We start from the raw sequence: 15,448 nt of genomic DNA on the forward strand, positions 1-15,448 counted from the left end.
CTGGAGTCCAACCTCTGTAACTGCCACTGGCAGTTCCAGGAACAGAGCATTTTGTACATAATGGAATGGGTTGTGTTGGAGGGTATGGTACAGGTGGTCAGCAGATCACCGGTACACACCACACAATGAGACATATTTGTGAATGACTCCGTTCCCAGATTCATCGATGGTGCATCGATATATCAACCAGTATGTGCGTACCTTTAGTGTGACTGTTGTTTCTCTCCCCCCGCCCCATCCTCCACTTAATCGGTCTTCAACATCTATCTTTGCAGTATCTTAATGAGCTGACCACTTTTAATATACCCCTTTTCAGGATGGGCACATAGCCCTGCACCTTGCTGTTAGGAGATGTCAGATGGAAGTTCTCAAAACCTTGATTGGTGTGGGGTGCTATGTGGACTTCCAGGATCGCCATGGTAACACACCATTGCACGTCGCCTGCAAAGATGGCAATATTCCTATTGTAATGGCACTGTGTGAAGCCAACTGTAACTTGGACATTACTAACAAGGTGAGCAGTTGATGATGCAAATTGTAGATATCCACAATGTATCTTTACATTAACACATGCTATGAGTGTTGGATAAATGTAGTCTTTTGGAAGTCAATTCAAGTAGCCGCGAGTCTCCTTGCAGTGTGATATAAGCTATAAGACTCACTTAAGGGGGGCTCTCTATATTAATATAACGAATACAGGGTGAGACCGGTCCACAAGAATTATAGCAGCTTAATGATGTATCAAATACACAACTTTTTGGTAACATTTTTTAGCATTTGAATTGTGACGAAATGCTGAAATTCTTCTAACAATTTTTTTTTTAGTGTCTTGGTTTTATGGCTTTTGTTTATTACACAGATAGCTACATAAAGTACATTAGAATGCACAGCTCTGTCGTGTACACATAAAAGTTACCCTTAAGTTGTTATTACAGTTAAGTTTGTTCAAAGTTGTATTTTTCTATTTTTGCAAAACAGCATTATTTAAAAAATGTAAAAAGCTACTTAACACTTTACATTAAGAGAATTCATTTCTATTTGGCACATCAGTGGAGCTTGTAATCTTATGACCTTGCCACAGGCGCACACAGACCTACCAGGTTCAATTCTGTCACAATGCCAGGTGACCCTGTGAATTTTTCACCACAGGACGGCTAGCCGAGCATGTAGACTCCACTGAAGCGAATTGTTCATTGATTTTTACTGTAAATGTTCAGTAAATCACACTCCATACAAAACTAGGGGGCTGATTCTGAGTTGGAAATAAAGCAAAGCATCTTGGCAGCACCAGGTTGCACTGCATGTAGTGCAGATGTAAAATGTGCATGTTTAGATTTGTGTGTTGAAACTCCAATTTGCAGTGTAAAGTCCAGCTGCGCAGCATTTGTGGGCTTAATGAAAGAAGGAGACCATTTTGAGCAGTGTAACACGATTGGTTTAGATATAAAGTGACTTGCTATTTTTTTTAATTATTATTTCTTCCTCAAAACAGTTGTATAAAAGGTTGACGCCAAATGGTTGACATTAACAAGGTCGATAAAAGCAGGTGGTCAACGTGTAAAAAGGTTGATAGGAGTTTGTTTTTGTGGTAGATTTTAGCACCTAAACACCCAATTAGTGTATTCAGTGGCGACTCCTAGAGGTGGGGCTACAGCACAGTTCAAAATTCAATAACTGGAGCAACATCTACTGCCAGTGAGTCAGTTTGGAATGGCACTTGCTGTGCCTACTCTATTTGAATTTTCAACTCTGCGGCAAGCCCCCCTTCTTGGGCCTCCCCTGGTGTATTCCCTTCACTAGCTATGCATCAGGCAAAGGGCCTTGCTGCTCTTAACACACTTTACCATTCCCAGTTGTAGTCCACATGGATGGGGGGGGGGGACTATGAAAAACTTCATGTCAGCCTATTGACGGATAACCTCTAAAAGTGGGACCCTAGTTTTCTACATAGACATAATAATCATAAGAAGAAGCAGACCTTATTGTCTTGCTGAGGAATTAAAATATTGTAAGAGAAACCAATATATATAATAAAGTAAAAACATGATTATCTCATGAGATTGTCATTGTTTTGTGTAGAGCAGTGATTTTCAACCTTTTTACCTTGCGGCACACTAAATAGGACTTTAAAATTGCCAAGGCACACCATGAGATCCCCACAGGCCAAAACACATTGGCCACCACAGGAAAAAAACAAACCTATTGGCCCCCACATTAAAACCAATCACACTGATCCCCACAGGTAACAAAAATAAAATACATTGGCCCTTTAGATGAAAAGAAGAGACCAGTAAATAACACTTGAACTGGTGGTGGCTGTAAATGGGTTTGGGCATCTCTAGATCTGGGGTCACACTTGAGAACAGCTCAAGGCACACTAGTGTGCCACGGCACACTGTTTGAAAAACACTGGTTTAGAGCAACTTACAAAACGTGATTAGTCTCTTACTATGTCTGGGATTTTGAATAAAATATCTGTGGAGCAAGCAAACCTCAGAGACCTTTAATGCTATTGCTATACTTGGAATTGGTCAGCTGAGATTTCAGCGTGATACTCTGATTCCAACGTCCCTGCAAGCACAAGAGGAGATTTCAGCTAGTTAGATGTCAAAGGTAAAGCAGTACTGATTAGTAAGGTAAAACTAACATGGTTGGTTGCTAACACAGTCTTGGCTGTTTTTGAATCAAGCACCTTGTTAAATTTAGCATTTTGTATGGTATTGAAGAACCATTATGTCATTATTGTATGAATTGTAAGCAGAGTTGCTTGAGATTTTAATAGTAAATATCAATAGTATTGTTTTAAAGTAGTCTAATGTAATATCGCCTCAAAGTATTATTTTACCAACTGACAATATCAATGGGGTATATTCAATTGCCCCATCGAGCTATATGGGGAGAGTATTAAACATGTCCCCTTCACTCGCTGCTTCCACCTCGCTGGTTCTTTTCAGCGAGGTGGAAATGGTGAGTGCGGCTGTCAAAATGGCATGGTTTGCTGCATTTGTGGTGACCTCGCTGTTCCGGGGAATCCTTGCTGTTTGAGGGTTTCCCCAGAACATTGAATACAGCGAGCGGCGGGCAAAGGGGTTCGATGGCGAGGATGGCTTGTTTTCGGCCATTCTCACTGCACAAATGCCCTCTCTGGTGGCATTGAATACCACTCGCTGTGTTGCAGTGATTTTGTGGAGCAGATCTTTTAAAAATGTAATAACAGTAAAGACCAATTGCAAACAGTGTTTTGGGTTTAAAAAAACAATAACTGTAATCTTTTTTTATTTTTTATTTTTTTTATTTTTTACTATCTTCATGTATGACTGTACATAGTACATTTAACAAAAAAAGTAAAAGAGAATCCTATACAAAACTAAAACCTAAAGAAAAGTGTGTGTGTGTGTGTGCCTTGATGATTTATGTACTACAGTAATCAGTAGATCCTTTCCTGTTTAGATACTTATTATATGTTAACTAGTATGACTAATAATATAGCAACTTAAGCACTCTTCCTGATCATGCGACACCTCTGTTTTTGCTTTTTGGAATAGAAGGTGTTGTCAGTTACAGTACTGTACCCTTAGTATGTTATGTTATCTTTTATTTAGAGCAGATTTACAACATAACAGTGTACATTAATTGTTTTGTAGTATGGCCGTACCCCTTTACATCTCGCAGCAAATAATGGCATTATAGAAGTTGTTCGCTATCTCTGCCTCACTGGTGCCAACGTGGAAGCAATGACCGTGGTAAGGAAACTTGGTTTGTCTTTTAAATCTGTAAGTGGAAAATATAATTTTGAATGTCTGCCATATAAGGTAATAGGTGCACATTAGACATGTTGGCAAGTGTTCACAAATGCTACGGGTCTGCGTGTGTATTTATTCTTTGTCCATACTAATAGGAGTTAGTGATGCCTGTAGTTATCCAGTCTGGCTCGTATGTGGCAAGGTTAAAGATCAGTTGAATCCATTGTTTAAGTTTAATGTATATTTGAGGCAGAGCTCCATTTAAGCTGCATAATTATCAAGAAATAACTGAAGTGTTAAACTTCAAACCAATTCACATGCTTTTCAGTAGTAGGTTGTCATTTATAATAGAGGTTCTGTAATATAGCAAACAGTGACTCACTGCTTGGTGACCGTTCTTTCCAGAATTGCACGGAATTGGATTAGAGGGAGTTCAGTTAGCTGTGGAATGAGGTGTTAAAATTATTATTATTATATATATGTTTTTTAAGTCTGAGTCTCAAATAGAAAATCCTGATAAATGTCCCTTTTTTTGGGTGCTGCAGTCCGAATTCTTTGTCGACACCCTTGTTATACCCCGTTCTCATTGCCTAAAAAACAGGTATTTGGCAGGGCGAGCAGTAATTTCCCGTGTCGCGTCTCAGTGTAAACGCGTCTTTGTGAAATTTCCGGGTGTTATGCCCCGGGAATTACACACAGGTTTTTTGCAGGGTTTTTCCTGGGTAATACACGGGTGTACGTCAGTCTGAACAGCACAGACACAGGTTTTTCACACAATATGCGAAATAGCAAGCTGATTGGGGAATGTAATCAGGTGACATGTGACGTCCATTTAATGCTGCGTCGAGGAGAGCAGAAATGGCGCACTGGAGGGATGAGGAAGTGTTGGAGCTGCTTGCTGTGAGAGGAGAGGAGGAAATTAATAAGCAAGTGACCGGCACAGTGAAGGACACCACAGTTTACTACAACATTGCCAAAATCCTGTGTGCCCGTGGCATCATCAAAATGCAATGTGCTTGGGAAAAAAGGCCTCTTTTAATGACATCATCTTCAGCCAGCCAATAAAAGCTGCTTTCTAATACAGCCAATCACAGCTACTTTTTAAACAGCCAATCAAAGCTGCTATTATATTCACACACTTGTTGGCAGGGCAGACCAGGGGAAGCAGTGTGAACGGGTCAGACACGGGAATTTCCCGGGTCTAAGGTGCAGTGAGAACGGGGTCTAAAAGTTGCGATGCTCTGTGCCCCGTCAAAAACCCGGGTTTTTGCAGGGGCGGCAATGAGAACATGGTATAAATAGTTAATTTACCAGACGAGAAAAAGGGGCTCAAACATAAAAAGCCTGAGACTGCCTCCCTTTTTAACACCTGGTAAATTATGGGGTTTAATTGAATTCCCCCCTTAGGGGATTCATGTAGTTATATCACTGTAATAAAGATGACTGTGTTCTCAGATTATTTTATATTTTATTTTCACCTTTTTGTTAGTACCCAAAAAAATAATGTTCTAATAATGGGGAATATTCTCTAAGAATCTCCGCCCCCCTTCGCCGCCCTTCGCATTTATAATTATTGCATATGTTCTAACATATGTGATAATTATAGCAAAGGACAGCTCTTGCGTTAAGAGCTGTCCTTTGCGGTGAGAGTCGCCGGGTTCCAGCAGGTCCCGGCGGCTCCCCCCTCCCTCCCACACCCGCTCTCCTCCTCCCTGCACCCGGAAGAGGATCAGTGCAGGGAGGAGGTCACTCTGAACAGTGCTGCGCTGTGCTGCCCGGACACGGGGGAGGGGGCGATGCGGGGGTCCGTGCGGGGCGGCGGAGGGTCATTGCGGTGGCATGCGGTAGAAGCCCTTTCGCTTCTATGGGGCATCGCCAGATTTTTCTTACAGCATCCCAAAATGCGGTAAAAACCCAGATAACAGGGTTTTTACCGCATTTCTTGCTTAGAGAATCTCCCCCCCAATGGCTTTTGAGCTTTAGCTGTCTTACTGTATCTATAGAAGACCTATGACTAAATGTGATAGTTTTATTTTAATAGTTTCAGAATTCCTCACACTATTTTCATTTACAAATAAATAGGGAAGTTTGTGTAGGGTTTAGTTTATATGTTACATTGCACTTTTGTAGTAGTTTCTAAGAAGAGGTTATTGTCTCTTCAGTGACAAGCATTCTTGTGACTCTAGTTTCCAGGAACAGGTTTAAGGATTTGTCATGTGAAAATGTCCAGATTGAAAAATTTTTTTTACATTGTTACCATACAAATAAAATAAGCTTTTTTTGGTACTAGCTTTGGCTATATTGTCAGTGTAGCCATTGCCGGGGCAGCCGGCTTAGCAGCGGGTGGGCGGCGGTGATGCGGGCGGGAGGTGGTGACGCGATGCGGCCTCTGGGGGAGCATCACATGTTTCCCGACTCCCCCAGCGGCACTAGCCAGCCATCGATGGTCCCCCAGCCACCTTTGCTATCGATGGTTAACTCCAAGCCCATGTGGATAGTGGGGGTATGATGTGGATAGTGAGGATATGAAACATTATGCATTAACGTAGCTCCAAATACGTAAGTTTTGTTTGTTAACCTGTTCTTAATGGAATGGCATACAGCAAGGTCAGCCTAGACTATGCCACGTGTGATGTGGTCAGATGCGTCTGCATCTGAACAGCCAAGTGTCCATGGATTTGTTTTGTAAATGTTGCCAACTGTGTCATGTGTAATGGTGTGTCGGGAGGGCAGTGAAGATCCTCCTCTTGGCAATCACTGATGCCAAATAACCTGCACAATCCTCATTTGTTGGAGACCTTGAAAGTAGTCTTCTGCTCATTGAGGGATATATTATGCATTTACTATTTGCTTGTTTTTTTGTGATTTACTTTATTATGGAGTTTATTAATACTTCATATAGAATGAAAAAGGCTTAAAAAGCTATTGTGTTTTTAAAAGGTTTGTCTTTTAATTCCATTAATTATTACACTTATCTAACCTCTATTTATTTTAAATTAGCCATCATGTGTTTTTAAATGGACAGGACTAAAGGATCTATTAATGTCTCCGTGATTATAATAAAGTGGAGCTTTTTAATTGTAACAAATGGCTAAAAAAAATCTTTGGCATTCTACCTTTGATTTCTGATAGGATGGAAAAACAGCAGAAGATCTCGCCAAGGCGGAACAGCACGAGCCTGTTGTCAGTTTGCTAGCACGGCTTCGAAAGGTCAGTGCTTTTACAGGAAATTACTATTTGTGTCTTACACTCTGGATATTATTTAACAATTCTGTTTAACCCCTTACCGCCGCAGCCTGTTTTTGCCTTCCTGACAGAGCCCTTTTTTTCAAATCTGACATGTATCACTTAAGTGGGGATAACTTTTTTTTGCTTTTACTTATCCCAGTGATTTTGAGATTGTTTTCTCATGACACATTGTACTTCAAGTTAGTGGTAAATTTTGGTCGATACAGTCTGTGGTTTTTTGTGAAAAATACCAAAATGTCGTAAAAAAATTGAAAATTTTGCAATTTGCAAAATGTTAAATTTTCTGCTTGTGAAACAAATAATCATACCACTCAAAATAGTTAATAACTAACATAGACCATATGTCTACTTTATGTTTCCATCATTATTTCAACCTCCTTTTAAGTTTTTTTGGACACTAGGAGGCTTAAAATATGAATAGCAAATTCTCAAATTTTCAAGAAAATTTCAAACACTGATGTTTTTAGGGACCAGTTCAGTTCTGATGTGACTTTGAGGGACTTGTATGTGTGAGACCCCCATAAATGATGCCATTTCAAAAACTGCACCCCTCACAGTATTCAAAACAGCATTTTGGAAGTTTGTTAACCCTTTAGGTGTTTCACAGGAATTAAAACAAAGTGTAGGTGAAATTTCAAAATTTAATTTTTTTTGCAGATTTTCAATTTTAATACATTTTTCTAAGGAACACAGTAGATTTTACTAGAGAAATGTGACTAAAAATTGATTCCCCCAATTCTTTTGTTTTCATAAATATCCTATATGTGGCCCTAGTGTGCACGTTGACCAAACCACAGGCTTCATAATAGAAGGAGCACCTACTTGATTTTGGAGCCTCCTTTTTATGAGATTATTTTTTAGGCACCATGTAGGTTTCTAGGCACCATAAGATGCTAAAAGTTAGGAACCCCCCCACAAGTGACCCCATTTTGCAAACTACACCCCTCAGGGAATTCATCTAGGGGTATAGTGTACATTTCAAACCCCCAGGGGTTTCACCAATTGTGGTACAACTGGGCTGTGAAAATGAAAAATTTTATTTTTTCCACAAAAATGCAGTTCTGGCTCAAAATTTTTCATTTTCACAAGGAATGAAGGAGACAAAGCACCCCAAAATCTGTGCCCCAATTTCTCCCGAGTACGGCAATGCCTCATATGTGACCAAAAAATACCATTTGGGTGCATGGCAGGACTCAGAAGGGAAGGAGTGATATTTGGATTTTGCCGCACACATTCTGGTGGAAGGAATGGTGGGTGCTATGTCGCATTAGCAAGACCCCCGAAGCACCAATACAGTGGAACCCCCCCACAAGTGACCCCATTTTTCAAACTACACCCCTCAGGGAATTCATCTAGGGGTATAGTGTACATTTCAAACCCCCAGGGGTTTCACCAATTGTGGTACAACTGGGCTGTGAAAATGAAAAATTACATTTTTTACACAAAAATGCAGTTCTGGCTCAAAATTTTTCATTTTCACAAGGAATGAAGGAGACAAAGCACCCCAAAATCTGTGCCGCAATTTCTCCCGAGTACGGCAATGCCTCATATGTGACCAAAAAATACCATTTGGGTGCATCGCAGGACTCCGAAGGGAAGGAGTGATATTTGGATTTTGCCGCACAGATTCTGGTGGAATGAATGGTGGGTGCTATGTCGCATTAGCAAGACCCCCGAAGCACCAATACAGTGGAACCCCCCCACAAGTGACCCCATTTTGCAAACTACACCCCTCAGGGAATTCATCTAGGGGTATAGTGTACATTTCAAACCCCCAGGGGTTTCACCAATTGTGGTACAACTGGGCTGTGAAAATGAAAAATAAAATTTTTTTTACTCAAAAATGCAGTTCTGGCTCAAAATTTTTCATTTTCACAAGGAATGAAGGAGACAAAGCACCCCAAAATCTGTGCCCCAATTTCTCCCGAGTACGGCAATGCCTCATATGTGACCAAAAAATACCATTTGGGTGCATGGCAGGACTCAGAAGGGAAGGAGTGATATTTGGATTTTGCCGCACAGATTCTGGTGGAATGAATGGTGGGTGCTATGTCGCATTAGCAAGACCCCCGAAGCACCAATACAGTGGAACCCCCCCACAAGTGACCCCATTTTGCAAACTACACCCCTCAGGGAATTCATCTAGGGGTATAGTGTACATTTCAAACCCCCAGGGGTTTCACCAATTGTGGTACAACTGGGCTGTGAAAATGAAAAATTACATTTTTTTTACTCAAAAATGCAGTTCTGGCTCAAAATTTTTCATTTTCACAAGGAATGAAGGAGACAAAGCACCCCAAAATCTGTGCCCCAATTTCTCTCGAGTACGGCAATGCCTCATATGTGACCAAAAAATGGCAGGACTTATAAGGGAAGGAGTGATATTTGGATTTTGCAGCACAGATTCTGGTTGAATGAATGGTGGGTGCTATGTCGCATTAGCAAGACCCCCGAAGCACCAATACAGTGGAACCCCCCCACAAGTGACCCCATTTTGCAAACTACACCCCTCAGGGAATTCATCTAGGGGTATAGTGTACATTTCAAACCCCCAGGGGTTTCACCAATTGTGGTACAACTGGGCTGTGAAAATGAAAAATTACATTTTTTTTACTCAAAAATGCAGTTCTGGCTCAAAATTTTTCATTTTCACAAGGAATGAAGGAGACAAAGCACCCCAAAATCTGTGCCCCAATTTCTCCCGAGTACGGCAATGCCTCATATGTGACCAAAAAATACCATTTGGGTGCATGGCAGGACTCAGAAGGGAAGGAGTGATATTTGGATTTTGCCGCACAGATTCTGGTGGAATGAATGGTGGGTGCTATGTCGCATTAGCAAGACCCCCGAAGCACGGTGAAATGATGAACCTAATAATCCATAGATGTGTGGTATATTTTAAAGCACTCCTTCATACATAGGCCGGGTTTGTCGGGGCAAGTTTCACAGTGGAAAATAGTTTGCTTTCGTATTCCCTTTTTATAGCAAACTTTGCACCTTTTTTGTGTCCTGCCCTTTTTTCCAGTGGAGGGGATTTCGTTAGGAAAATGCTGCCCTGATACAATACGGGGGCCAGTACTAGAAGTACTGGGGCCAGTACTAGAAGTACTGGGGCCCTCTGCCTGCTGATTCCCAAATATTAGGCCCTTTATGACTTCCTCTTGAAAGTGCATAAATGTCCCCGTCTGGCTGGTAGAACGGAATAGTACGTAAGCGTTATACAGTGCCATCTGGATGATATACACGGCCAGCTTCTTATACCAGATTTTTGTTTTCCGCAGGGCACTGTACGGCTTCAGTACCTGATCTGAAAGATCCACTCCGCCCATGTACTTATTGTAATCAAGGATACAAATAGGTTTTGAGGTGTGGGTACTGGTACCTCGTACAGGGAAGGAGGTGGTACTGTCTCCGTGAATTGTTGTCAGTATAAGGACATCCCTCTTGTCCTTATATTTGACCAACAACATATTTTCGGTGCATATTCCCCTGCTTTCACCCTGCCCATGTACTTATTGTAATCAAGGATACAAATAGGTTTTGAGGTGTGGGTACTGGTACCTCGTACAGGGAAGGAGGTGGTACTGTCTCCGTGAATTGTTGTCAGTATAAGGACATCCCTCTTGTCCTTATATTTGACCAACAACATATTTTCGGTGCATATTCCCCTGCTTTCACCCTTTCTCAGTAATTGGGCAACGTGCGTTTTTGGGAGGCCTCTTTGGTTCTTGCGCACAGTACCGCAAGCTGCTGTACCTCTTGAACCAAGGGCCTTAAACAGGGGGACGCTGTTGTAAAAGTTATCCACATAGAGGTGATAACCCTTATCCAGGAAGGGGTGCACTAAATCCCAGACAATCTTTCCACTAACACCTACGAGGGAGGGGGGGCATTCTGGCGGTTCAATTCTTGTGTCCTTCCCTTCATATACCCTAAACCTGTGGGTGTACCCTGAGGTACTTTCGCACAGCTTATACATTTTTATGCCATACCTTGCCCTCTTATTGGGAAGGTACTGGCGGAATTTAACCCTTCCTTTAAAATGTATAAGTGACTCGTCTACACAAATGAATTTCTGGGGGATGTACATCTCAGCAAATTTGGCGCTGAAATGATCAATGACCGGCCTGACTTTAAATAGCCGGTCAAAGGTGGGATCATCTCTGGGTGGGCACTGTGCATTATCGTTGTAATGCAAAAATTTAAGGATCGTCTCAAAATGAGTCCGGGTCATGGCCATACGATGAAGTGGGGTGCTGTACAGAACATCTGTACTCCAATATTGCCTAATTTCTGGCTTTTTAACTATGCCCATATGTAACACCAGACCCCAAAACGTCATCATCTCTACTGCATCTATAGGGGTCCACCTAGCAAATGATGACGTGGGGTTTTGGGCAATAAACTGCTGGGCATATAAATTACTTTGGTCCACCATTAAATTTATAAAATCATCAGAGAAAAAGACTTTGAAAAAGTCAATTTCTTTGAGGCCTGTACTATCAAATTGGATTCCTGGGTTGGCCAAAAACTCAGGAACCTGGGGCTCGAAATTGTCTGGTGGTGGGGTCCATACGAGATCAATCATTGGGGGGGGGGGGGGTCTCAGCTGCTCTACGGGGGCGTCTTTGAGGGGGTCCCTCATCACTAGAGGAGGAAGAGGAGCTTAAGACAAATGCCAATTCATCGCTTACTTCACTGGCTGTGTCAGTGTCAGAGGCAAGAAGGGCATATGCCTCCTCCGCTGAAAACAGTCTTTGCGATGATTGGGACATTTTTATTATTTTTAAGTGTAGTGTATAGTGTAGGGGGGGGTACAAACTTTATTTCAACACGGGGGGTATGTAGTGTGTATGTAGTGCTTTAACACGTGTAAGTTAAAAGAAAATAAAAAAAAGCTCCTGCGCCAAAAATTGAGCACAGATGTTGGTCGGTAACGTCCGTCACTGATCAGCGCTCAGTGGGCACAGGACACCCACAAAAGCACCGTGGGTGTAAAAACAATTTAAAAAAAAAAAACCACAGCAGTCTCCAAAAAAAAAAAAATTTAAAAAAACTGCTGATGAGGCAAAGGCAACAGAAATTTGATCAAAAAAAAAATAATAGATCAACCGTGTGCCAAAAATGCTGATCAGTGATGTACGTCACTGATCAGCGCTCTGCGGCCACAGGACACCCACAAAAGCACCGTGGGTGTAAAAACTATTTAAAAAAAAAAACCCACAGCAGTCTCCAAAAAAAAAAAACTGCTGATGAGGCAAAGGCAACAGAAATTTGATCAAAAAAAAAAATAATAGATCAACCCTGTGCCAAAAATGCTGATCAGTGATGTACGTCACTGATCAGCGCTCTGCGGCCACAGGACACCCACAAAATCAACGTGGGTGTAAAAAATTTTTAAAAAAAAAACCCCAACAACACCCTCAAAAAAAAAAAAACCTGCTGATCAGTGATGCAACACTGATTAGCAGTGAGGGGCAGCAGGCACACAACTGTGGGTGCAACCTGACAGGGTATATATAAAAAAAATAAACCCTGCACCCCAAAAAAGGTGCTGATCAGTTAGTTTATACTAATCAGCACAAAAGGGGGGCAGCAGGGGGCAGCAGATACAAAATTATAACACACAATTTCTGACACAATGACGCTGCTGCAGCAGCAACACTCGCACCAGGAAGTCACAGGAGCTGGCAGCACGGATGCCACCAACGCTGATCAGGTCAGTATAGGGCAGGGGTTAAAAGTTAGGAGCGTGATCGCTGCTGTGTATTATTTCTACCATGCACTTACAGATTAAAACTTTTCTTCTTCCACTTCTTGTCAAAACGTAACATTAGCCTAGTGTGGTGGTTGTGTGCCTAAACACCCTTGGGTGCCTCAAGAAACTTGCAGGGGTTCCTCGGGTTGGTGGTCCATAACTATTTCAAATATTTTATGGTCCATGTAATACACAAAACCAGTGCTGGTGGACAAACAGAAGCAAATCCTGTCCCTCACCATCATAACTAAACTCAAGGGTTACCCTAAAACCCAATCTACTTAAATATTTTTTTCTAAGTTCCTTTTGCCTTAGGGGTGGCAGGAAAACATTCTGATACTCTAGGGTGCCCTAAGTTTTAAAAAGTTTGGGAACCACAGTTCTAATCCATGAATAATTTTTCCTAATGTACATGTTGTTTTTTTGTTTTTGTTTTTTTAGCCTAAAAGGGCTTTAACTTGCATAATGGTAAAACAATATTTTCATTTTACTTAGAGCTCCTTAGTAAATGCATCTGTTGTGGTCTCAACGCTTCTCTTTTTATGTGAGAACCCTATGTACAGTATACGCACACTGTTTATTATATAATATTTATAATAATATTAAATAGAGGGTAAAAAAAAGGGTGCAGCCACCAGTCTTAAATATGCAGTTTGATTTTATTCAGGTAACAGTAGTCAATGGCATGACTAAAGTTACCTAAATAAATTGACTGCACCCATATATACAAGTCTGTGGGTGTGGCACTCCAAGCAGGCAAGTAGATGTCACAACAAAGTGGTGCCCTCAGCGCTGATTGTATCATTGTCCAAATGTAGAAGTTTTATGGTTCGGTGGCACTCGCGAACAAGAGACATTAGGCATAATTAACTAGCCAACATTTCAGAGCTGAGTATGTGTGTATGTATGTCTGTCTCTGTGTCTCTGTGTGTGTGTGTGTGTGTGTGTGTGTGTGTGTGTGTGTGTGTGTGTGTGTGTGTGTGTGTATAAACTGGCTCTATTTTTAGGGTCATTGATTATGTCCTCTGATACTGTTTAGGATTGAAGAGGTTTAGACTTGCATTCTTCAATACTTTTGTGCAGTAGAGTGCACTATGTAGGGCAAGGTTTCATTTTTGGACTTGGGGTGCCAACTATACGCTTCATCACTCACCCATGTATGTGTAAATGTGTATGTAACTTCATGAAATGTGGTATTTGCAGTTTAAAGTATGTGTAACCCTTTGAGTGCCAAGTGAATTTGTCCAAATAGGTGTGAAAATTGCTAAGCAGACGTTTATTCATCATAATGACCTGTAATGTTTACCTTTTTATATATGAAATATAATCCTTTTTTTACACAATATTTTTTAATTGAATTTATATAACAAATGTGATCAGTGCTGGCATTTTTAGTCGATATTTTTCACATCTCTGAGATGTTGGCACTCAAAGGGTTAAGATTCATTTTCCCAATACATGTGATATGCTACTTTACACAGCATAAAGATCTGCTTTGTAGCTGGACATATATTCGGTAAGCTATAATCTTTGTTTTATGCTGACAATGTAATTCAGGATTCTGGATAATACCATCTTTTTTTTTTTTTTATATATGATCCTACTAAATTTAGGTAATTTTAAAATGATTGGCAGTTTTATAACCTAGGCTCCCGAAAGCAATAGATTAGGTTTCAGATTTAGTTTTGCATATCGTAAGGATTAACCCGAAGTCCATACCATCCTGGATTCCGTACATCCCTAGCAAAGTATACAATAGGGCTCATTATGTAGTCGTTATTAGACATGGTATAAGAAGATAAACTGCCATGACTAGATACCATATTATTTTTTTAGCAGGCAAACTAATGAAATCTAATCCATTCCTATGCCTCACAGTATGTGTGGTCTGCTTGCTTTGTTACATTGAAAACGCCCCAATGTCCGTGCCATGCTCGTGCTGAAGAGAATCATTGTTCACTTGTAACCAGTGCAGCACAACACTGCAGTGATTTCTCCTGCAGGATATGTCTGCCGCTGCTGAGCCCATGTCAAGATGTGCTTATTCCAGTTATCCTTCCAGCCCATATTTAAGGCGTAACACTAATAGGATTAAGCAGCTTGTGTCACTGTCAACTATACTATTCCCAGTAGCTGAGTTGACAGTAAGTAAATACAGAAACAATGTGTTGGTTTGTGCGTGTGTGTATGTATGTGTGTATATATGTATATGTGTGTGTATGTATATACAATAGTGATAAAGTAGGGAAATAATAGCACTCAACAGACTTTGTAGATATCAGACAGATTCAAAGTAATTTATGCGGATAAGTTGCTGCTGTCGCTGAGGTTTCAGTCCAACATGGTCCTTTTCTCAAGGTTTGCAGTATATTCAAAAAGGAGGTAATCAAAGGTCACAAGAGGGAACAGAAACACCTGTAGCAACCAGGTTTTCTAGCCAGAAAATGTTGGGCCGTGGGTGCGGAGAAATTGGAGATGTCATTCCGAACCAATCTGTTTTTGAGATTGCGCGGCATTGTCGGTTCCAACACTGAGCCGGATAACTGAATTTGCCGGATTATCAGTGATACTATTTTAAAGCCCCGTGTCCCCGCAGCCCGGCTCTCACTTCCGCCACACCACCCGCAGCTTGTCTCATTCCACCTCCCGCAGCGTGTATAGTTTCGGCAGTGCAACCTCCCCACCTGCAACTTGACCC

At 41.2% G+C, this 15,448-nt stretch overlaps 1 protein-coding gene across 1 annotated transcript in view; it reads left to right on the forward strand.

Annotated features, from left to right (window-relative positions):
• Positions 1-15,448, forward strand: part of DAPK1 (death associated protein kinase 1) — a 161,086-nt gene that overhangs the window by 127,585 nt on the left and 18,053 nt on the right. Inside the window, exons 17-19 of the mRNA XM_083186573.1 lie at positions 317-514; positions 3,645-3,743; positions 6,876-6,953. Of these exons, the coding sequence (XP_083042699.1) occupies positions 317-514; positions 3,645-3,743; positions 6,876-6,953 (375 nt within the window). The remainder of the gene's footprint in view (positions 1-316; positions 515-3,644; positions 3,744-6,875; positions 6,954-15,448) is intronic.

This window comes from Crinia signifera, chromosome 1, assembly GCF_055691185.1.
Source record: "Crinia signifera chromosome 1, ASM5569118v1, whole genome shotgun sequence".
In the NCBI taxonomy this organism is placed as follows: domain Eukaryota; kingdom Metazoa; phylum Chordata; class Amphibia; order Anura; family Myobatrachidae; genus Crinia; species Crinia signifera.